Source organism: Oncorhynchus clarkii, chromosome 12, assembly GCF_045791955.1.
Source record: "Oncorhynchus clarkii lewisi isolate Uvic-CL-2024 chromosome 12, UVic_Ocla_1.0, whole genome shotgun sequence".
NCBI lineage: Eukaryota > Metazoa > Chordata > Actinopteri > Salmoniformes > Salmonidae > Oncorhynchus > Oncorhynchus clarkii.
The window spans coordinates 3,026,798-3,050,410 of NC_092158.1; the positions used below are offsets into that span (position 1 = coordinate 3,026,798).

Below are 23,613 nucleotides of genomic sequence, written 5' to 3' on the forward strand. Positions count from 1 at the left end.
CTGGAGCTACCAGCAGACACATAACACCCGTAAGTAGAGTCTGGAGCTACCAGAAGACACATAACACCCCTAAGTAGAGTCTGGAGCCATCCCGGAGTAGAGGACTAGACATAAGACAAACAGGAACACTGAGTAGAGGCTGGAGCCATACCGGAGTAGAGGACTGGACATAAGACAAACAGGAACACTGAGTAGAGGCTTGAGGAGTACCCCAACAAAACGAAACCCTGATATCCCTGAGTCCGAGAGCAGCACATGGGACTAGCAGGAGGACAACAGCCCGAGACCCAGATACCAGCAGGACTAACCCCAGGCCCAGAGCAACAAAGAAAACCACCATGGCTGCTCCCTGAGCCCTGGGGCCCTGGACACTGTCTGCTCTCCACCTCCAATCTCCAAGATCTCTCTGATGAGTTAACCAGAAGGAACACTATCTGCACCAAAAGCCTTGGAACATGATCCCTGTCCGGGATGGAACCGGATTCATGTCCTGGATGGAACCTGATCCCTGTCCGGGATGGAAACTGATCCCTGTCCTGGATGGTACTGGATCCCTGTCCGGGATGGAACCTGATCCCTGTCCTGGATGGAACCTGATCCCTGTCCTGGATGGAACCTGATCCCTGCCCTGGATGGAACCTGATCCCCAGATATGCATCTGTTGGTCACAGATACCTTAACAAAAAGGGGGCGTGGATCAGAAAACCAGTCAGAGTCTGGTGTGACCACCATTTGCCTCATGCAGTGCAACACATCTCCTTCGCACAGAGTTGATCAGGCTGTTGATTGTGGTCTGTGGAATGTCGTCCCACTCCTCTTCACTGGCTGTGCGAAGTTGCTGGATATTTGGTGGGAACTGGAACACGTTGTCGTACACGTCGATCCAGAGCATCCCAAACATGCTCAACGGGTGACTATGCAGGCCATGGAAGAACTGTGACATTTTCAGCTTCCAGAAATTGTGTGCAGATCCTTGTGATGAGGTAATGAATGGCATTAAAATGGGCCTCATGATCTTGTCACTGTATTTCTCGACATTCAAATCGCCATCGATAAAATGCAATTGTGTTCGTTGTCCGTAGTTTATTCCTGCCCATACCACAACCCCCTCTGTTTACAACGTTGACAACAGCAAACCACTCTCCAGACGACCCAGAGGCCCACACGACACCATCTGCCGTAGAGGTGAAACCGGGATTCATCCATGAAGTACCCATTTTCTCCAGCGTGCCAGTGGCCCTCGGTGAGCATTTGCCCACTGAAGTCGGTTACGACGCCGAACTGCAGTCAGGTCAAGACCCTGGTGAGGTCCTTGTGAGTACGTAGATGAGCTTCCCTGAGACGGTTTCTGTTTGTGCAGATATTGGTTGTGAAAACCCACAGTTTAATCAGATGTCCGGGTGGCTGGTCTCAGACAATCCCGCAGGTGAAGAAGCCAGATGTGGAGGTCCTGGGCTGGCGTTGTTACACGTGGTCTGTGGTTGTGAGGCCGGTTGGACTTACTGCCAAATTCTCTAAAACAACGGAGGCAGCTTATGGGAGAGAAATTAACATTCAATTCTCTGGCAACATCTCTGGTGGACATTCCTGCAATCAGCATGCAAATTGCACTCTCCCTCAAAACTTGAGACATCTGTGTCATTGTGTGACAAAACTGCACATTTTAGAGTGGCCTTTTATTGGCCCCCAGCACAAACTGCACCTACTGTGTGTAATGATCATGCTTTTTAATCAGCTTCTTGATATGCAACACCTGTCGGGTGGTGGATTATCTTGGCAAAGGACAAATGCTCATTACCAGGGATGTAAACACATGTGTGCACAAAATTTGAGAGAAATAAGCTTTTTTGTGCACATGGACATTTTCTGGGGGATAATTTATTTCAGCTCATTAAACATGGGACCAACACTTCACATGTTGCGTTTATATTTTTGTTGTTCCTCTCGCCTCACATAATATTGGACATCTTGTTTTTAATACAGAATATATACTATTATATACTCACCTGAGACCTAATGTGGAGAGAGATGGGGACCTAGGGAATGATGGTACAATATGACATTACAACAGACCTTTTCCTCATGAAGCTACGATTTGCTTATATTTGTGAATGGGACCATGGGACCATGGGACCATGGGAGACAGAGAGTGACTGTGCCACAGAGGAGGTGTGTCTGGTGGTGATGAGCGTGCCGTAGAGGTGTCAGGTTTCATGCGTCCCAAATGGCACCCTAATTCCCTATTTAGACACACTACTTTTGACCAGAACTATGGACCCTGTTCAAAAGTAGTGCACTAAAAAGGTAATAGGGAGCCATTTGGAACGCATCCAGGGGTGGGTGAATATGTGGAGCGTGCTGTAGAGGTGTCAGAATGATCTATGATAGCTGAAGCAGAAACAGAAGTGGTCCCTCTCTCCCTCTGAATGCTGAGTACCATTGACCCTGATGGATCTCTAAACACAGGTTGTCTCCCATATGGCACCCTATTCCCTATATAGTCTACCTTCGACCAGATATATATAGGGAATAGGGTTCCATAGCGTTCGGTCAAAAGCAGTGCACTATAGGGAATAGTGAGCCATTTGGGATGCATCTCTAAATACTCTGGTCTGTCTGGTTCCCCTTACAGTACAGATGTTCTGTTCTGCTCTGCTCTGTTGGGCTTTGTTATGTCCTGTTCTGGTCCGTTGTGTTCCGTTTTGCTCCGTTTTGCACTGTTATGCTCTGTTATGTTCTGCTCCGTTCTGTTCTGTTCTGCTCCGTTATGTTATGTTCTGCTCTGTTATGTTCTGCTCCGTTCTGTTATGTTCTGCTCTGTTCTTTTCTGCTCCGTTATGTTCTGCTCTGTTATGTTCTTCTCCGTTATGTTCTGCTCTGTTCTGCTCTGTTATGTTCTGCTCTGTTCTGTTCTGCTCTGTTCTGTTCTGCTTTGTTATGTTCTGTTCTGCTCCGTTATGTTCTGTTCTGCTTCGTTATGTTTTGCTCCATTCTGTTCTGTTCTGCTCTGTTCTCTTCTGTTCTGTTCTGCTCTGTTCTGCTCTGTTCTGCTCCGTTATGTTCTGTTCTGCTCCGTTCTGATCTGTTCTGTTCTGCTCAATTCTGTTCTGTCCTGCTCCGTTATGTTCTGTTCTGCTCCGTTCTGATCTGTTCTGTTCTGCTCAATTCTGTTCTGTTCTGAACCGTTCTGATCTGTTCTGCTCCGTTCTGTTATGTTCTGCTCCGTTCTGATCTGTTCTGTTCTGCTCAATTCTGTTCTGTTCTGCTCCGTTCTGCTCTGTCCTGCTCCGTTATGTTCTGTTCTGCTCCGTTCTGATCTGTTCTGTTCTGCTCAATTCTGTTCTGTTCTGCTCCGTTCTGATCTGTTCTGCTCCGTTATGATCTGTTCTGCTCCGTTCTGATCTGTTCTGCTCCGTTATGATCTGTTCTGTTCTGCTCCGTTCTGATCTGTTCTGTTCCGCTCCATTCTGTTCTGATCTGTTCTGATCTGTTCTGTTCTGCTCTGCTCTGTTCTGTTATGCTCCGTTCTGTTCTGTTCTGGTCCATTCTGTTCTGATCTGTTCTGATCTGTTCTGTTCTGCTCCGTTATGTTCTGTTCTGCTCCGTTCTGATTTGTTCTGTTCTGTTCTGCTCAATTCTGTCCTGATCTGTTCTGATCTGGTCTGTTCTGATCTGTTCTGCTCCGTTCTGTTCTGCCGAGTTCTGTTCTGCTCTGTTCTGTTCTGCTCTGTTTTGCTCCATTCTGATCTGTTCTGTTCTGCTCTGTTCTGATCTGTTCTGCTCCGTTATGTTCTGTTCTGCTCCGTTCTGATCTGTTCTGTTCTGCTCCATTCTGTTCTGATCTGTTCTGTTCTGCTCTGTTCTGTTCTGCTCTGTTCTGCTCCGTTCTGATCTGTTCTGTTTTGCTCCCTTCTGTTCTGTTTTGTTCTGTTCTGCTCTGTTCTGCTCTGTTCTTCTCTGTTCTGCTCTGTTCTGTTCTGTTCTGTTCTACTCTGTTCTGTTCTACTCTGTTCTGTTCTGCTCTGTTCTGCTACACTGTTCTGCTCTGTTCTGTTCTGCTCTGTTCTGTTCGGCTCTGTTCTGCTCTGTTCTGCTTTGTTCTGTTCGGTTCTGCTCCATTATGTTCTGTTCTGCTCCGTTCTGTTATGTTCTGCTCTGCTCCGTTATGTTCTGTTCTGCTTCGTTATTTTCTGTTCTGCTCCATTATGTTCTGCTCCATTATGTTCTGCTCTGTTCTGCACCGTCTTGTTCTGCTCCGTTCTGTTCTGTTCTGCTGTGTTCTTCTCTGTTCTGTTCTGCTCCGTTATGTTCTGTTCTGCTCCGTTCTGCTCTGCTCTCTTCTGTTCTTCTCTGTTCTGCTGTGTTCTGTTCTGCTCTGTTCTGCTCCGTTCTGCTCTGCTCTCTTCTGTTCTTCTCTGTTCTGTTCTGCTCCGTTTTGTTCTTCTCTGTTCTGTTCTGTTCCGTTCTGTTCTGCTCTGATCTGTTCTGTTCTGCTCCGTTCTGTTCTGTTCTGCTCTGTTCTGCTGTGTTCTGCTCCTGAGGGCTCAGTCAGGATGATAATGAGGAGGAGTTGTTTTATGGATGATGGGTTTGGTTGTTTTCTATTTATAAAAAACAACTTTTAACTTGATCTCACAGACGGAGGCCATCATTTATTTAATGTGATCCTGTTTATCTGAACTTCATCTCATCAATTCAACGATCTCAAAAAAAATCTAATTTCTATGCAAATCAGTTCTTGTCAAACTGAGAGTTCAAAAGACAAAACGTTCTGGAAATACATATGGGTATGATATCTAAATACATATGGGTATGATATCTAAATACATATGGGTATGATATCTAAATACATATGGGTATGATATCTAAATACATATGGGTATGATATCTAAATACATATGGGTATGATATCTAAATACATATGGGTATGATATCTAAATACATATGGGTATGATATCTAAATACATATGGGTATGATATCTAAATACACATGGGTATGATATCTAAATACATATGGGTATGATATCTAAATACACATGGGTATGATATCTAAATACATATGGGTATGATATCTAAATACACATGGGTATGATATCTAAATACATATGGGTATGATATCTAAATACATATGGGTATGATATCTAAATACATATGGGTATGATATCTAAATACATATGGGTATGATATCTAAATACATATGGGTATGATATCTAAATACATATGGGTATGATATCTAAATACATATTGGTATGATATCTAAATACATATGGGTATGATATCTAAATACATATGGGTATGATATCTAAATACATATGGGTATGATATCTAAATACACATGGGTATGATATCTAAATACATATGGGTATGATATCTAAATACACATGGGTATGATATCTAAATACATATGGGTATGATATCTAAATACACATGGGTATGATATCTAAATACATATGGGTATGATATCTAAATACACATGGGTATGATATCTAAATACATATGGGTATGATATCTAAATACATATGGGTATGATATCTAAATACATATGGGTATAAATATGATATCTAAATACATATGGGTATGATATCTAAATACATATGGGTATGATATCTAAATACATATGGGTATGATATCTAAATACATATGGGTATGATATCTAAATACATATTGGTATGATATCTAAATACATATGGGTATGATATCTAAATACATATGGGTATGATATCTAAATACATATGGGTATGATATCTAAATACACATGGGTATGATATCTAAATACATATGGGTATGATATCTAAATACACATGGGTATGATATCTAAATACATATGGGTATGATATCTAAATACACATGGGTATGATATCTAAATACATATGGGTATGATATCTCACAGTAGGGACGGATGTTGTGTTGTTAAACTCCTGACAATGATATCTCACAGTAGGGACAGATGTTGTGTTGTATTAAACTCCTGACAATGACATCTCACAGTAGGGACAGATGTTGTGTTGTTAAACTCCTGACAATGATATCTCACAGTAGGGACAGATGTTGTGTTGTTAAACTCCTGACAATGATATCTCACAGTAGGGACAGATGTTGTGTTGTTAAACTCCTGACAATGATATCTCACTGACATGCACTACTGGTCAAACGTTTTAGAACACCTACTCATTCAAGAGTTTTTCTTTATTTTTTAAAAAACTATTTTCTGCATTATAGAATAATAGTGATCAAAACTACAAAATAACACATATGGAACCATGTAGTAACCAAAAAAGTGTTAAACAAATCAAAATATATTTTATATTTGAGATTCTTCAAAGTAGCCTCCCTTTACCTTGATGCTTCTTTGTACACTCTTGGCATTCTCTCAATTTCAGTTAACAAGTGTGCCTTCTTAAAAGTTAATTTGTGGAATTTCTTTCCTTCTTAATGTTTTTGAGCCAATCAGTTGTGTTGTATCAAGGTAGGGGTGTATAGAGAAGATAGCCCTTTATGGTAAAAGACCAAAATGGCAAAAATAGCTCAAATAAGCAAAGAAAAATGATAGTCCATCATTACTTTAAGACATGAAGGTCAGTCAATACGGAAAATTGTAATAAGTTTATAAGTGCACTCTCAAAAACCATCAAGCGCTATGATGAAACTGTCTCTCATGAGGACCGCCACAGGAATGGAAGACCCAGAGTTACCTCTACTGTAGAGGAACTGTTCATTAGGGTTACCAGCCTCAGAAATTGCAGCCCAAATTAATTATTCACAGAGTTTAAGTAACAGACACATCTCAACATCAATTGTTCAGAGGAGACTGCGTGAATCAGGCCTTCGTAGTCAATTTGCTGCAAAGAAACCAATACTAAAGGACACCAATAATAAGAAGAGACTTTCTTGGGCCAAGAAACACGAGCAATGGACATTAGAACAGTGGAAATCTGTCCTTTGGTCTGATGAGTCCAAATGGGAGATTTTTGTTTCCAACAGCCGTGTCTTTGTGATGTGGGTGAACGGATGTGTATTTCCCACCGTGAAACATGGAGGAGGAGGTGTTATGGTGTGGGGTTGCTTTGCTGGTGACACTGTCTGTGATTTATTTAGAATTCAAGGCACACTTAAACAGCATGGCCACCACAGCATTCTGTAGCGATACGCCATCCCATCTGGTTTGGGCGTCATTTGTTTTTCAACAGGACAATGACCACCTCCAGTAGGTGTTATAACACTTTTGGTCGGTAGTGTGTACAGCGGGGTCGGAAATGATTGATACCCTTGATAAAGATGCCTTCAGAAAGTATTCACATCCCTTGACTTTTTTCTGATTTTGTTGTGTTACAGCCTGAATTTAAAATGGATTAAATGCTTTAAATGTAGATTTTGTAATGGATCTCACAAAAAAATCCATTACTTTACCAGCAAAAATGTTGAAATCAGATTCCAGATTCTTTTGAAAAACTAAATGATTACTTTTAAATTCAGAAAGGATGTTTGCAAAAATAAAATCCTTGATCCTTCTCGGTTTTCTCAATGACATTCAAATCAGTGTTGAAAAAAGGCTCAAGCTTAAATTTGTTCAATGTGAACGAGTCTGACCATAATTCAGAGACAACTATGATGACACACCAAATGTGTTTGATGGAGCGCGGGAAAAGAGCAGGAACAGGCTTTTGTAGGCTACAGTCCAAGCTATGTCTTCCATTGGAGGTCCTGTAAGGACGACAGCAGTGGTGATATGGACACCACTTATTATTGATATCTACTTATTGCATTGATGTGAATCACACTGCTGCTCTCTCATTTTGCTATTTGCGCCTTACGGATCGTGGTTGTTCTGGACGGCTGTTTACATATCGAAATGGGTATTTGGACCCAATAATGGTTGAATTCAAGAAGTTTAAGCTGCCTATCCTACATTGTATTTGAAACCAATGAGCTCTTGGAACAGCTGCATGGTGCAGATCCCAGACGATGGAATAAAGCAGGGCTTTTATTGCTCAATCTAATTTATGCTGATGACAAAAATGTATCCATAATCCTAATGGACACATTTTGATTGACTTAAAGTGGCAATCTGTTGCTACATCCATTTTCTGACTTATAAATTATATATATATATATATATATATATATATATATATATATATATATATATATATATATATATATATATATATATATATATAATATCCATTGATTCTTGAAGAATATAATTTATAAATGCCTCATGAGTTTACTGACACATAGTCACACTCCATGAGAACCCAAAATATAAGGTTGTTTTTCTACAATGATTTAAACATTGTAAATGTAAACAAACACTGTATAGCCTCATAACATTAAAACAATACTTTTGACATCATGGATGGTCTGTCCTTGCTTCCATAGCTCTGTCTATCTAGCTTTTTAACAAAAGACTGAGGAGGGGGGGGGCATTTTGTTATTGTTTCATCTGTGGATTTGCCCTTTAAACAGCTGCATATTATCAAGATCTCAGTGTCACCAAAAAAAGAAAAACAATAGGCCTTTAGCAAATGCAGCATATGGCATTCATGTTTCCCAGGTAAATAGCCCTTTTCAGTAGTGCTCAAAGCCATTCCATGAGCACAGCATTTATATTCTATCAGAAATCAATGAGTCCCAATCAGTCGTCCATGACAGATTAATTGTAAGTTCTCGAGCAGTGAATTTCTAACAGATTCAACCACAAAGACCAGGGAGGTTTACCAATGCCACGCAAAGAAGGGCACCGATTGGTAGATGGGTACAAAGAAAAGAAAAGAAGCAGACATTGAATATCCCTTTCAGCATGGTGAAGTTATTAATTACACTTTGGATGGTGTATCAATACACCCAGTCACTACAAAGATACAGGTGTCCTTCCTAACTCAGTTGCCGGAGAGGAAGGAAACCGCTCAGGGATTTCACCATGAGGTCAATGGTGACTTTAAAACAGTTGCAGAGTTTAATGGCTGTTAAAGGAGAAAACTGAGGATGGATCAACAACATTAGTTACTCCAAATGGGAGGGCAGTTCCCGGTCAGCCCAGTCCAAGCTGTTCTCTGTCCTGGCAGCCCAATGGGTCCTATGTGGTTGTCCCACCTAGCCATCTTATGAAGAATACACTAACTGTAAGTCGCTCTGGATAAGAGCGTCTGCTAAATGACTGACTCTGGATAAGAGTGTCTGCTAAATGACTCTCTGACTGGATAAGAGCGTCTGCTAAATGACTGACTCTGGATAAGAGCGTCTGCTAAATGACTAACTCTGGATAAGAGCGTCTGCTAAATGACTCTGACAATGGATAAGAGCGTCTGCTAAAAAACTCTCTGACTGGATAAGAGCGTCTGGTAAGTGACTGACTCTGGAAAAGAGCATCTGCTAAATGACTGACTCTGGATAAGAGCGTCTGCTAAATGACTCTCTGACTCTAGATAAGAGCGTCTGCTAAATGACTGACTCTGGATAAGAGCGTCTGCTAAATGACTGACTCTGGATAAGAGCGTCTGCTAAATGACTCTCTGACTGGATATGAGCGTCTGCTAAATGACTGACTCTGGATAAGAGCGTCTGCTAAATGACTAACTCTGGATAAGTGCGTCTGCTAAATGACTGACTCTGGATAAGAGCGTCTGCTAAATGACTCTCTGACTGGATATGAGCGTCTGCTAAATTACTGAATCTGGATAAGAGCGTCTGCTAAATGACTGACTCTGGATAAGAGGGTCTGCTAAATGACTGACTCTGGATAAGAGCGTCTGCTAAATTACTCTCTGACTCTGGATAAGAGCGTCTGCTAAATGACTGACTCTGGATAAAAGCGTCTGCTAAATGACTGACTCTGGATAAGAGCGTCTGCTAAATGACTCCCTGACTCTGGAATAGAGCGTCTGCTAAATGACTCTCTGACTCTGGATAAGAGCGTCTGCTAAATGACTCCCTGACTCTGGATAAGAGCGTCTGCTAAATGACTCTCTGACACTGGATAAGAGCGTCTGCTAAATGACTCTCTGACTCTGGATAAGAGCGTCTGCTAAATGACTCTCTGACTCTGGATAAGAGCGTCTGCTAAATGACTCCCTGACTCTGGATAAGAGCGTCTGCTAAATGACTCCCTGACTCTGGATAAGAGCGTCTGCTAAATAACTCCCTGACTCTGGATAAGAGCGTCTGCTAAATGACTCTCTGACTCGGGATAAGAGCGTCTGCTAAATGACTCTCTGACTGTGGATAAGAGCGTCTGCTAAATGACTGACTCTGGATAAAAGCGTCTGCTAAATGACTGACTCTGGATAAGAGCGTCTGCTAAATTACTCCCTGACTCTGGATAAGAGCGTCTGCTAAATGACTCTCTGACTCTGGATATGTTCGTCTGCTAAATGACTGACTCTGGATAAGAGTGTCTGCTAAATGACTGACTCTGGATAAGTGCGTCTGCTAAATGACTGACTCTGGATAAGAGCGTCTGCTAAATGACTCTCTGACTGGATAAGAGCGTCTGCTAAATGACTCTCTGACTCTGGATAAGAGCGTCTGGTAAATGACTCTCTGACTGGATATGAGCGTCTGCTAAATGACTGACCCTGGATAAGAGCGTCTGCTAAATGACTCTCTGACTCTGGATAAGAGCGTCTGCTAAATGACTCTCTGACTCTGGATAAGAGTGTCTGCTAAATGACTGACTCTGGATAAGAGCGTCTGCTAAATGACTCTGACTCTGGATAGGAGCATCTGCTAAATGACTCTGGATAGGAGCATCTGCTAAATTACTCTGGATAAGAGCGTCTGCTAAATGACTGACTCTGGATAAGAGCGTCTGCTAAATGACTCTCTGACTGGATAAGAGCGTCTGCTAAATGACTGACTCTGGATAAGAGCGTCTGCTAAATGACTCTCTGACTCTGGATAAGAGTGTCTGCTAAATGACTCTCTGACTCTGGATAAGAGTGTCTGCTAAATGACTAACATGTAGTTGTAAAATGAGTGAGATATTTACAGAGTCAAAGATCATACCCCAACAAAATAATCAGAAACACAACCGAAACATAGGGCAAATGAATCCAGCCAGTTTTTAAAATCACATGATGTCGTCATTGAGCACTTGGAATATTGGACCTAAACATTTGACGACTTTATTTATAACAATCTACAAGGGTGTCAATAATTTTGACACCTACCTTTCTGAGAAAAACATTTATTCCTTGTTATCTGTTGGGCGTACAATATAGCTGTTTTTGAAATTATTTATTTTATAAAGTCATTACTGTTCATCTTTATCAAGGCTTTCTAAAATGTTGGACCCCACTGTACCTCCAGTTGGTTTTGTCTCGATCAAAACAATTCATCAACAAAACACAAAGGTGGAGCGTTGATGATTCCTACCGGAGGGAGGTTACTTATCTAATAAAACCAACTAACTAGCTTCTGCCTGTAGAGAACTCATTCTCATCAGATTTGACTGGGATATGGTTTACATCCAATTTAGCAATCATTTGCTGGGCTCTAGTCCACTCTCTTAACGAACAAAAATAACTTTGAATGGTGGATCAAGCATACCATCATTCCTTAGAGGCCACAGGTAGTCTAGTGGTTAAAGCATTGGGCCAGTAACTGAAAGGTCGATTCCCCCGAGCTGACGAGGTAAAAATCTGTTGTTTCTTTCCCTGAACAAGGCAGTTAACCCACTGTTTCCAAGTAGGCCATCATTGTAAATTAGAATTTGTTCTTAACTGACTTGTCTAGTTAAATAGAGGTTACACACGCTATGAAAACATTTAATACAGTGTTATAATACAAAGAACATGATGCATAACAAACCATTACTAAACACTCTATGGGTGGTAGGTAGCCACTCTATGGGTGGCTGGTAGCCACTCTATGGGTGGCAGGTAGCCTAGTGTTTAAAAGCTTTGGGTCAGGTCATTGATTCGAATCACAGAGCCGTCAAGGTGGAAAAATCTGCCTTTCTGTCCTTGAGCAAGGCAGTTAACCCCCAACACCTGCTCCCCGCGCGTCGATGACGGATTGGGATAAATACGGAAGACACATTTCAGTTGAATATATTCAGTATTCCCCTTCTCACAGAGCGCCAATATTCTGGTGACAACTTAACACAGGTGGAAGATTACTAATTTCGTGTCGAAGTCAAATTGTATTATCACCTACAGGATAAGCCTTGGAAATGCAGCCCACACAATTTGATTTAATTACGACTGCTAAATCTACACTCAATACCACCAAGGCCAGCAGAGACTTTTGTTGAAATGAATAAAAAGCCGACACAATAGATACTCTGCTACCAACTATTTATTATTTGGACAAATCAAGAAAAAATATATGCAGCATTTCAAAAGAAATTCATATTTTTTTTTAAAGAAAGACTATACAAATTGGGAATATTTATTCAAATAGTTCAACTGTGTACTTCCATGCTGAGAGAATGGCAGTTTCTGGATGGAGAAGACAAAACACAATAATACCACACCGTGTCATAGTCCAATAGGATGTTGTTTTCCCCTAAACAACATGAATAACAAATACATTCCTGAAAAAAATCAGCAGGCAAAACATAAATACATGTATATATATAAAAGAAAACAAAAACATCGGTCCAAATGTTTTATACAGAGATAAACAAATAATAATACAAGAGGAATTTAGTCCATTTAGTACAGAAAAAAACTAACAGAATAGAGAGGAATTTGTACAAATACCACAGAACGACATCAATATTTCAATAACATTAGATAGACTGTATACCGTATATTATATTTCCTTTGTGATATAAAACATGACTATAGAGAAGGAGGAATGAATGCGTAAGTAAGTCCTGACACGATGTAAAACATGATGAGCGAGAGAGAGAGAGAGAGAGGAGGAAGTCCTGACACAAATCAGACTAGGGGTGAAACATTCCGGTAATTTTCCCAGCATGCCCAGACTTTCCAGAAATCCCAGTAGAAGGGTTCCTGGATTTCCTGCTAATTCACACACCGATTCCGGGAATCTTCTATTGTGGAAAACCTGGATATTTTTGGAAAGTTACGTGACTTTTGCAACCCTAGTTCAGACCTACAGTAGTAACATCTTCAGGGTTAGGGTAGGCTACAGCACGTACTCTCTTATACAAAATGTACAAATCATTGGCCTCTAACTAGTTACATACACCAGAATACTGTCCTTTTTTTGTTTGTTACAGCAGTAGCATGACACAGTACAAAACATAATTGTGCCTAGAAGTTGTGTTGAGGAGACGCAAAGGTGACCCGGTGTTGTCCCACCGTGGTCCCCGCTAGTCATGTGACCTCAGTCGTCGATGCCGAATGGTTCTGAAAAACAGGAAAAGAGATGTGTTACATTTTTTTCTCCATTTTCTTAAAAACTAAGAATATAGGTAAATACTGTGGTCCATCAAACATAAAGTAAACGAGTGTGGAATGCATATCCTAAACTTTACAAAAACCAGTGCTGAGTGTGGTATACGTTTCCTAAACTTTACAAAAACCAGTGCTGAGTGTGGTATACGTTTCCTATACTTTATGATAACCAGTACTGAGTGTGGTATACGTTTCCTATACTTTACAAAAACCAGTGCTGAGTGTGGTATACGTTTCCTATACTTTATGAAAACCAGTGCTGAGTGTGGTATACGTTTCCTATACTTTATGAAAACCAGTGCTGAGTGTGGTATACGTTTCCTATACTTTATGAAAACCAGTGCTGAGTGTGGTATACGTTTCCTATACTTTATGAAAACCATTGCTGAGTGTGGTATACGTTTCCTATACTTTATGAAAACCAGTGCTGAGTGTGGTATATGTTTCCTTTACTTTATGAAAACCAGTGCTGAGTGTGGTATACATTTGCTATACTTTATGAAAACCAGTGCTGAGTGTGGTATACGTTTCCTATACTTTATGAAAACCAGTGCTGAGTGTGGTATACATTTGCTATACTTTATGAAAACCAGTGCTGAGTGTGGTATACGTTTCCTATACTTATGAAAACCAGTGCTGAGTAAAACTACTGATAGGTTTCGGGAAGACAAAGTAAAGGTGTCTGTGAATAATTTTACACAGGAAGGAAAGGAATACAGTACAGTACTCCTCCCAGTTATTCCTACGGCACCACATCACACAATGTCTTGATACCCTGTGGTAAACACACCCCCTCCACCTCTCAAACGTCCAACAACTTCCAACAACACAGGGACAAAGTCCTAGACTACTGTTACTCTACCCACAAGCAAGCGTACGAGGCCCTCCCTCGTCCCCCATTCGGTAAATCAGATACCTATGTGAGAATACTATTCATTGACTACAGCTCAGCGTTCACCACCATTATCCCCTCCAAGCTCGTCACCAAGTTGAGGACCCTGGGACTGAATACCTCCATTGGCAACTAGATCCTGGATTTCCCGACGGGCCGAGGGGGCCCCACAGGGGTGTGTGCTTAGTCCCCTCCTGTACTCCCTGTTCACCCACAACTGCATGGCCACGCATGACTCCAACACCATCATCAAGTTTGCTGAGGAAACGACGGTGGTAGGCCTGACTAACAGTGACGATGAGACAGCTTAAATGGAGGAGGTCAATGCCGGGACAACAACCTCTCCCTTAATGTCAGTAAGACCAAGGAGCTGATCGTGGACTATAGGAAAATGGAGGGGGGCAACCAAGCCCCATCCACATCAACGGGGCTGCAGTGGAGCGGGTCGAGAGCTCCAAGTTCTTTGGTGTCAAAATCACAAAGGATTCACAGACACCTTTACAGACAGGAAAAAACATCTTTCTGGTAAAAAGAGGGGCGGGGGCGTATGCCTTATGACTAACGTGACATGGTGTGATGAAAGAAACATACAGGAACTCAAATCCTTCTGTTCACCTGATTTAGAATTCCTCACAATCAAATGTAGACCGCATTATCTACCAAGAGAATTCTCTTCGATTATAATCACAGCCGTATATATCCCCCCCCAAGCAGACACATCGTTGGCTCTGAATGAACTTTATTTGACTCTTTGCAAACTGGAAACCATTTATCCGGAGGCTGCATTCATTGTAGCTGGGGATTTTAACAAGGCTAATCTGAAAACAAGACTCCCCAAATTTTATCAGCATATCGATTGCGCAACCAGGGGTGGAAAGACCTTGGATCATTGTTACTCTAACTTCCGCGACGCATATAAGGCCCTGCCCCGCCCCCCTTTCGGAAAAGCTGACCACGACTCCATTTTGTTGATCCCTGCCTACAGACAGAAACTAAAACAAGAGGCTCCCACGCTGAGGTCTGTCCAACGCTGGTCCGACCAAGCTGACTCCACACTCCAAGACTGCTTCCATCACGTGGACTGGGACATGTTTCGTATTGCGTCAGACAACAACATTGACGAATACGCTGATTCGGTGTGCGAGTTCATTAGAACGTGCGTTGAAGATGTCGTTCCCATAGCAACGATTAAAACATTCCCTAACCAGAAACCGTGGATTGATGGCAGCATTCGTGTGAAACTGAAAGCGCGAACCACTGCTTTTAATCAGGGCAAGGTGTCTGGTAACATGACCGAATACAAACAGTGCAGCTATTCCCTCCGCAAGGCTATCAAACAAGCTAAGCGTCAGTACAGAGACAAAGTAGAATCTCAATTCAACGGCTCAGACACAAGAGGCATGTGGCAGGGTCTACAGTCAATCACGGACTACAGGAAGAAATCCAGCCCAGTCACGGACCAGGATGTCCTGCTCCCAGGCAGACTAAATAACTTTTTTGCCCGCTTTGAGGACAATACAGTGCCACTGACACAGCCTGCAACGAAAACTTGCGGTCTCTCCTTCACTGCAGCCGAGGTGAGTAAGACATTTAAACGTGTTAACCCTCGCAAGGCTGCAGGCCCAGACGGCATCCCCAGCCGCGCCCTCAGAGCATGCGCAGACCAGCTGGCCGGTGTGTTTACGGACATATTCAATCAATCCCTATACCAGTCTGCTGTTCCCACATGCTTCAAGAGGTCCACCATTGTTCCTGTTCCCAAGAAAGCTAAGGTAACTGAGCTAAACGACTCCCGCCCCGTAGCACTCACTTCCGTCATCATGAAGTGCTTTGAGAGACTAGTCAAGGACCATATCACCTCCACCCTACCTGACACCCTAGACCCACTCCAATTTGCTTACCGCCCAAATAGGTCCACAGACGATGCAATCTCAACCACACTGCACACTGCCCTAACCCATCTGGACAAGAGGAATACCTATGTGAGAATGCTGTTCATTGACTACAGCTCGGCATTCAACACCATAGTACCCTCCAAGCTCGTCATCAAGCTCGAGACCCTGGGTCTCGACCCCGCCCTGTGCAACTGGGTACTGGACTTCCTGACGGGCCGCCCCCAGGTGGTGAGGGTAGGCAACAACATCTCCTCCCCGCTGATCCTCAACACTGGGGCCCCACAAGGGTGCGTTCTGAGCCCTCTCCTGTACTCCCTGTTCACCCACGACTGCGTGGCCACGCACGCCTCCAACTCAATCATCAAGTTTGCGGACGACACAACAGTGGTAGGCTTGATTACCAACAACGACGAGACGGCCTACAGGGAGGAGGTGAGGGCCCTCGGAGTGTGGTGTCAGGAAAATAACCTCACACTCAACGTCAACAAAACTAAGGAGATGATTGTGGACTTCAGGAAACAGCAGAGGGAACACCCCCCTATCCACATCGATGGAACAGTAGTGGAGAGGGTAGCAAGTTTTAAGTTCCTCGGCATACACATCACAGACAAACTGAATTGGTCCACTCACACAGACAGCATTGTGAAGAAGGCGCAGCAGCGCCTCTTCAACCTCAGGAGGCTGAAGAAATTCGGCTTGTCACCAAAAGCACTCACAAACTTCTACAGATGCACAATCAAGAGCATCCTGGCGGGCTGTATCACCGCCTGGTACGGCAACTGCTCCGCCCTCAACCGTAAGGCTCTCCAGAGGGTAGTGAGGTCTGCACAACGCATCACCGGGGGCAAACTACCTGCCCTCCAGGACACCTACACCACCCGATGTCACAGGAAGGCCATAAAGATCATCAAGGACATCAACCACCCGAGCCACTGCCTGTTCACCCCGCTATCATCCAGAAGGCGAGGTCAGTACAGGTGCATCAAAGCTGGGACCGAGAGACTGAAAAACAGCTTCTATCTCAAGGCTATCAGACTGTTAAACAGCCACCACTAACATTGAGTGGCTGCTGCCAACACACTGACACTGACTCAACTCCAGCCACTTTAATAATGGGAATTGATGGGAAATGATGTAAATATATCACTAGCCACTTTAAACAATGCTACCTTATATAATGTTACTTACCCTACATTATTCATCTCATAGGCATACGTATATACTGTACTCTATATCATCGACTGTATCCTTATGTAATACATGTATCACTAGCCACTTTAACTATGCCACTTTGTTTACATACTCATCTCATATGTATATACTGTACTCGATACAATCTACTGTATCTGCCTATGCTGCTCTGTACCATCACTCATTCATATATCCTTATGTACATATTCTTTATCCCCTCACACTGTGTACAAGACAGTAGTTTTGGAATTGTTAGTTAGATTACTTGTTGGTTATTACTGCATTGTCGGAACTAGAAGCACAAGCATTTCGCTACACTCGCATTAACATCTGCTAACCATGTGTATGTGACAAATAAATTTTTTTATTTGATTTGATTTGATTTGATTTGAAATGGTCCACACACACGTGCACAGTCATGAAGAAGGCTCGACAGATGCCTCTTCCCCTTCAGGAGGTTGAAAAGGTTTGACATGGATCCTCAAAAACTCAAAAAGTTCTACAGTTGTACCATTGAGAGTATCTTGACAGTCTGCATCACTGCTTGGTATGGCAGCAGCACTGCATGGCGAATCAGAGGGTGGTGAGGACAGCCAAGTACATCACTGGGGCCAGGCTCCCTGCCATCCAGGACCTCTATACCAGAGGGTGGTGTGGACAGCCCAGTACATCACTGGGGCCCAGCTCCCTGCCATCCAGGACCTCTATATCAGAGGGTGGTGTGGACAGCCCAGTACATCACTGGGGCCCAGCTCCCTGCCATCCAGAACCTCTATATCAGAGGGTGGTGAGGACAGCCCAGTACATCACTGGGGCAAGGCTCCCTGCCATCCAGGACCTCTATACCAGAGGGTGGTGTGGACAGCCCAGTACATCACTGGGGCCAGGCTCCCTGCCATCCAGGACCTCTATACCAGAGGGTGGTGAGGATAGCCCAGTACATTACTGGGGCCCAGCGCCCTGCAATCCAGGACCTCTATACCAGAGGGTGGTGAGGACAGCCCAGTACATCACTGGGGCCCAGCTCCCTGCCATCCAGGACCTCTATACTAGGCGGTATGAAAGGAAGGCCTGGGAAATCGTGAAAGACTCCAGCCCCCCATGCCATAGACTGTTCTCTCTGCTTGTAAGGTTTGGAGCTGGAAAAAAAATACATTTCACTTTACTTGAGCACGTGACATTAAAACTTGAAACTTGAACCACCTGCTACATTGATTACATGTCAGTGATCCATATGCAGGAGACTAACTGCCCAGTCAGTCAAACAGCAAAAATAATTATCTGCAACCTCATTTCCTTATGGATCCAGCAATCAGTGTGTCTCTTTCTTTGATTGACAGGTGATCCTGACAGAGAGAGGCTGATGTCATTAATAAACCGGCTTCATATAGCCACTGTAGCTGGACATCACACTGCTTCCTTCACCATCTCTCTCACACAGAGACTAGATCGCTCAACCGTACTTCTTATTCCCTCACCATCTCAAATCAAATCAAATAGAAGTTAGGTGTACACAACAGGTGTTTCACCTCACAGTGAAATGTTTCCTGACAAGCCCTTCACCAACAACGCTTTAAGAAGTAAAAAATAGATAAAATAAAATTAACAAATCATTTAAGAGCAGCAGTAAATAACAATAGTGAGGCTATATACAGGGTATTACGGTACAGAGTCAATGTGGAGGCTATATACAGGGTATTACGGTACAGAGTCAATGTGGAGGCTATATACAGGGTGTTACGGTACAGAGTCAATGTGGAGACTATATACAGGGTGTTACGGTACAGAGTTAATGTGGAGGCTATATACAGGGTGTTACGGTACAGAGTTAATGTGGAGGCTATATACAGAGGGTACCGGTACAGAGTTAATGTGGAGGCTATATACAAGGGGTACTGGTACAGAGTCAATGTGGAGGCTATATACATGGGGTAACGATACAGAGTCAATGTGGAGGTAATATACAGGGGGTACCGGTACAGAGTCAATGTGGAGGCTATATACAGGGGGTACCAGTACAGAGTCAATGTGGAGGTAATATACAGGGGGTACCGGTACAGAGTCAATGTGGAGGCTATATACAGGGTGTACCAGTACAGAGTCAATGTGGAGGCTATATACAGGGTGTTACGGTACAGAGTCAATGTGGAGGCTATATACAGGGTGTTACGGTACAGAGTCAATGTGGAGGTTATATACAGGGTGTTACGGTACAGAGTCAATGTGGAGGCTATATACAGGGGTTACCGGTACAGAGTCAATGTGGAGGCTATATACAGGGGGTACCAGTACAGAGTCAATGTGGAGGCTATATACAGGGTGTTACGGTACAGAGTCAATGTGGAGGCTATATACAGGGGTTACCGGTACAGAGTCAATGTGGAGGCTATATACAGGGTGTTACGGTACAGAGTTAATGTGGAGGCTATATACAGGGTGTTACGGTTAGTCGAGGTCATATGTACAATGGACATTTTATTCAAAAACACACGTGTCACAATTATTATCACCCCTGGAAATTCAAATGAACAAAATCTAATTGATGTATATTCCGATTAAGATTTGACTTTTTAAAGTTAATCTGAGTGTTTGGGAACTCTTAAGTGGTTATCCATGACTTCCTGTTTCACTGGGGTATAAATATGAGGTGGCACACAGGGTAAACTCTCTTAGTCATCCATCAACATTGGAAAGACCAGAGAACACACACATAAAATAAGACAAAAGGTTGCTGACCTTCACAAATCAGGCTATGAAAAAGAGGACTCCTGAAAATACCCATCTCCACTATTAGGGCAATAATTAAGTCATAAATAAATAATTAAGACAACTGGAGCTGAGAGGACCTCCCGGACGCGTGGATCTATGTAGCCTCCACATTAACTCTGTACCGGTACCCCCTGTACCGTGAGCCTGGGCTCGAACCCAAAGTCTCTGTTGGCACAGCTAGCACTGCGATGCAGTGGGGTGATGCACGATTGTTCTCGGTAGGGATATCCTTGTCTCATCGGGCACTAGCGACTCCTGTGGCGGTCCGGGTGCAGTGCACGCTGACCAGGACGCAAGGTGCACAGTGTTTCCTCCGACACATTGTTGCGGCGGGCTTCCGGGTTGGAAGCGCGCTGTGTTAAGAAGCAGTGCGGCTTGGTTGGGCTGTGTTAAGAAGCAGTGCGGCTTGGTTGGGCTGTGTTAAGAAGCAGTGCGGCTTGATTGGGCTGTGTTAAGAAGCAGTGCGGCTTGGTTGGGCTGTGTTTCGGAGGACGCATGACTCTCGACCTTCCCGTACGGGAGTTGTAGCGATGAGACCAGATAGTAACTACAAAAAAAAAAAACAATTGGATAATACGAAAAAATTGAGTAAAATTCAACAAAAAAATAATTAATTAACCAAAAAAATCTTGGGGTCACCAAGTCTCCAAATCTACAATTAGACACCAACTCCATGACAACAAGTTATTTGGAAAGGTTGCCAGAAAATAGCCTCTGCTGTCACCAGAACACAAACATAAGTGCCTGGAGTTTGCTAAATGTCATTGGAACCAGGTGCTATGGTCTGATAAGACTAAAATAGAGCTTATTGGCAACAGACACCAGAGGGGGGTTAGGAGTATGGTCTGATAAGACTAAAATAGAGCTTATTGGCAACAGAGACCAGAGGTGGGTTAGGAGTATGGTCTGATAAGACTAAATTAGAGCTTATTGGCAACAGAGACCAGAGGTGGGTTAGGAGTATGGTCTGATAAGACTAAATTAGAGCTTATTGGCAACAGAGACCAGAGGTGGGTTAGGAGTATGGTCTGATAAGACTAAAATAGAGCTTATTGGCAACAGACACCAGAGGGGGGTTAGGAGTAAAAAGAACCACGATCATGCAGAAAATAACCTAATCCCCACCGGGTAGTGTAGTGGATATGTGTAGTATAGTGGATCTGTGTAGTATAGTGGATCTGGGTAGTATAGTGGATCTGTCCAGTATGGTGGATCTGTGTAGTATAGTGGATCTGGGTAGTATAGTGGATCTGGGTAGTATAGTGGATCTGTCTAGTATAGTGGATCTGTTTAGTATTGTGGATCTGTGTAGTATAGTGGTGGATATGTGTAGTATAGTGGATCGGTGTAGTATAGTGGAGCTGTCTAGTATAGGGGATCTGTCTAGTATAGTGGATCTGGGCAGTATAGTGGATATGTGTAGTATAGTGGATGGGTGTAGTATAGTGGATGTGTGTAGTATAGTGGTGAATCTGTGCAGTATAGTGGTGGATATGGGTAGTATAGTGGATCTGGGTAGTATAGTGGTTCTGTGTAGTATAGTGGATCTGTGTAGTATAGTGGATCTGGGTAGAATAGTGGATCTGTCTAGTATAGTGGATCTGTTTAGTATAGTGGATCTGTGTAGTATAGTGGTGGATGTGTGTTGTATAGTGGTTGATCTGTGTAGTATAGTGGATCTGTGTAGTATAGTGGATCTGTGTAGTATAGTGGATCTGTGTAGTATAGTGGAGCTGTCTAGTATAGGGGATCAGTCTAGTATAGTGGATCTGGGTAGTATAGTGGATAGTTGTAGTATACTGTATGTGTGTAGTATAGTGGATGTGTGTAGTATAGTGGTGAATCTGTGTAGTATAGTGGATCGGTGTAGTATAGTGGATCTGGGTAGTATAGTGGTGGATCTGAGTAGTATAGTGGTGGATCTGTGTAGTATAGTGGTGGATCTGAGTAGTATAGTGGTGGATCTGGGTAGTATAGTGGATCTGGGTAGTATAGTGGATCTGTCTAGTATAGTGGATCTGTGTAGTGTAGTGGATCTGTGTAGTATAGTGGTGGATATGTGTAGTATAGTGGATCTGTGTAGTATAGTGGATCTGTGTAGTATAGTGGTGGATCTGTGTAGTATAGTGGAGCTGTCTAGTATAGTCGATCTGTGTAGTATAGTGGATCTGTGTAGTATAGTGGTGGATCTGTGTAGTACAGTGGATCTGTATAGTATAGTGGATCTGGGTAGTATAGTGGATCTGTGTAGAATAGTGAATCTGTGTAGTATAGTGAATCTGTGTAGTATAGTGGATCTGTGTAGTATAGTGGATCTGTGTAGTATAGTGGATCTGTGTAGTATAGTGGATCTGTCCAGTATGGTGGATCTATGTAGTATAGTGGATATGTGTAGTATAGTGAATCTGTGTAGTATAGTGGATCTGTGTAGTATAGTGGTGCATCTGTTTAGTATGGTGGATCTGTGTAGTATAGTGGTGAATCTGTGTAGTATAGTGGATCTGTGTAGTATAGTGGTGGATCTGTGTAGTATAGTGGTGGATCTGTTTAGTATGGTGGATCTGTGTAGTATAATGGTGGATCTGTGTAGTATAGTGATGGATCTGTTTAGTGTTGTGGATCTGTGTAGTATAGTGGTGGATCTGTGTAGTATAGTGATGGATCTGTTTAGTATGGTGGATCTGTGTAGTATAATGGTGGATCTGTGTAGTATAGTGATGGATCTGTTTAGTATTGTGGATCTGTGTAGTATAGTGGTGGATCTGTATATTATAGTGATGGATCAGTTTAGTATAGTGGATATGTGTAGTATAGTGGTGGATCTGTGTAGTATAGTGATGGATCTGTGTAGTATAGTGGTGGATCTGTGTAGTATAGTGGATCTGTGTAGTATAGTGGATCTGTGTAGTATAGTGATGGATCTGTGTAGTATAGTGATGGATCTGTGCAGTATAGTGATGGATCTGTGCAGTATAGTGATGGATCTGTGTAGTATAGTGATGGATCTGTGTTGTATAGTGGTGGGTCTGTTTAGTATAGTGGAGCTGTGTAGTATAGTGGATCTGTGTAGTATAGTGATGGATCTGTGTAGTATAGTGATGGATCTGTGTAGTATGGTGATGGATATGTGTAGTATAGTGATGGATCTGTGTAGTATAGTGGATCTGTGTAGTATAGTGGATCTGTGTAGTATAGTGGATCTGTGTAGTATAGTGATTGATCTGTGTAGTATAGTGGTGGATCTGTGTAGTATAGTGATGGATCTGTGTAGTATAGTGGATCTGTGTAGTATAGTGATGGATCTGTGTAGTATAGTGGTGGATCTGTGTAGTATAGTGGATCTGTGTAGTATAGTGGTGGATCTGTGATGTTGTGGGGCTGTTTCACTTCCAAAGGTCCTGGGAACCGTGTTCGGATACATGGCCTTATGAACTCCATGATGTACCAGGTCAAAACTTGTCTGCCTCTATCAGGAGGCTAAAACTGGGTCTTCGTTGGA

General features: G+C 42.8%; 1 protein-coding gene across 1 annotated transcript in view; it reads right to left on the reverse strand.

Moving 5' to 3' along the window:
• Positions 1-12,664: 12,664 nt before the first annotated feature.
• Positions 12,665-23,613, reverse strand: part of LOC139421839 (phospholipid phosphatase-related protein type 1) — a 173,907-nt gene continuing 162,958 nt past the window's right edge. Inside the window, exon 8 of the mRNA XM_071172960.1 lies at positions 12,665-13,319. Coding sequence (XP_071029061.1) covers positions 13,287-13,319 — 33 coding nt within the window. The 3' untranslated portion in view covers positions 12,665-13,286. The remainder of the gene's footprint in view (positions 13,320-23,613) is intronic.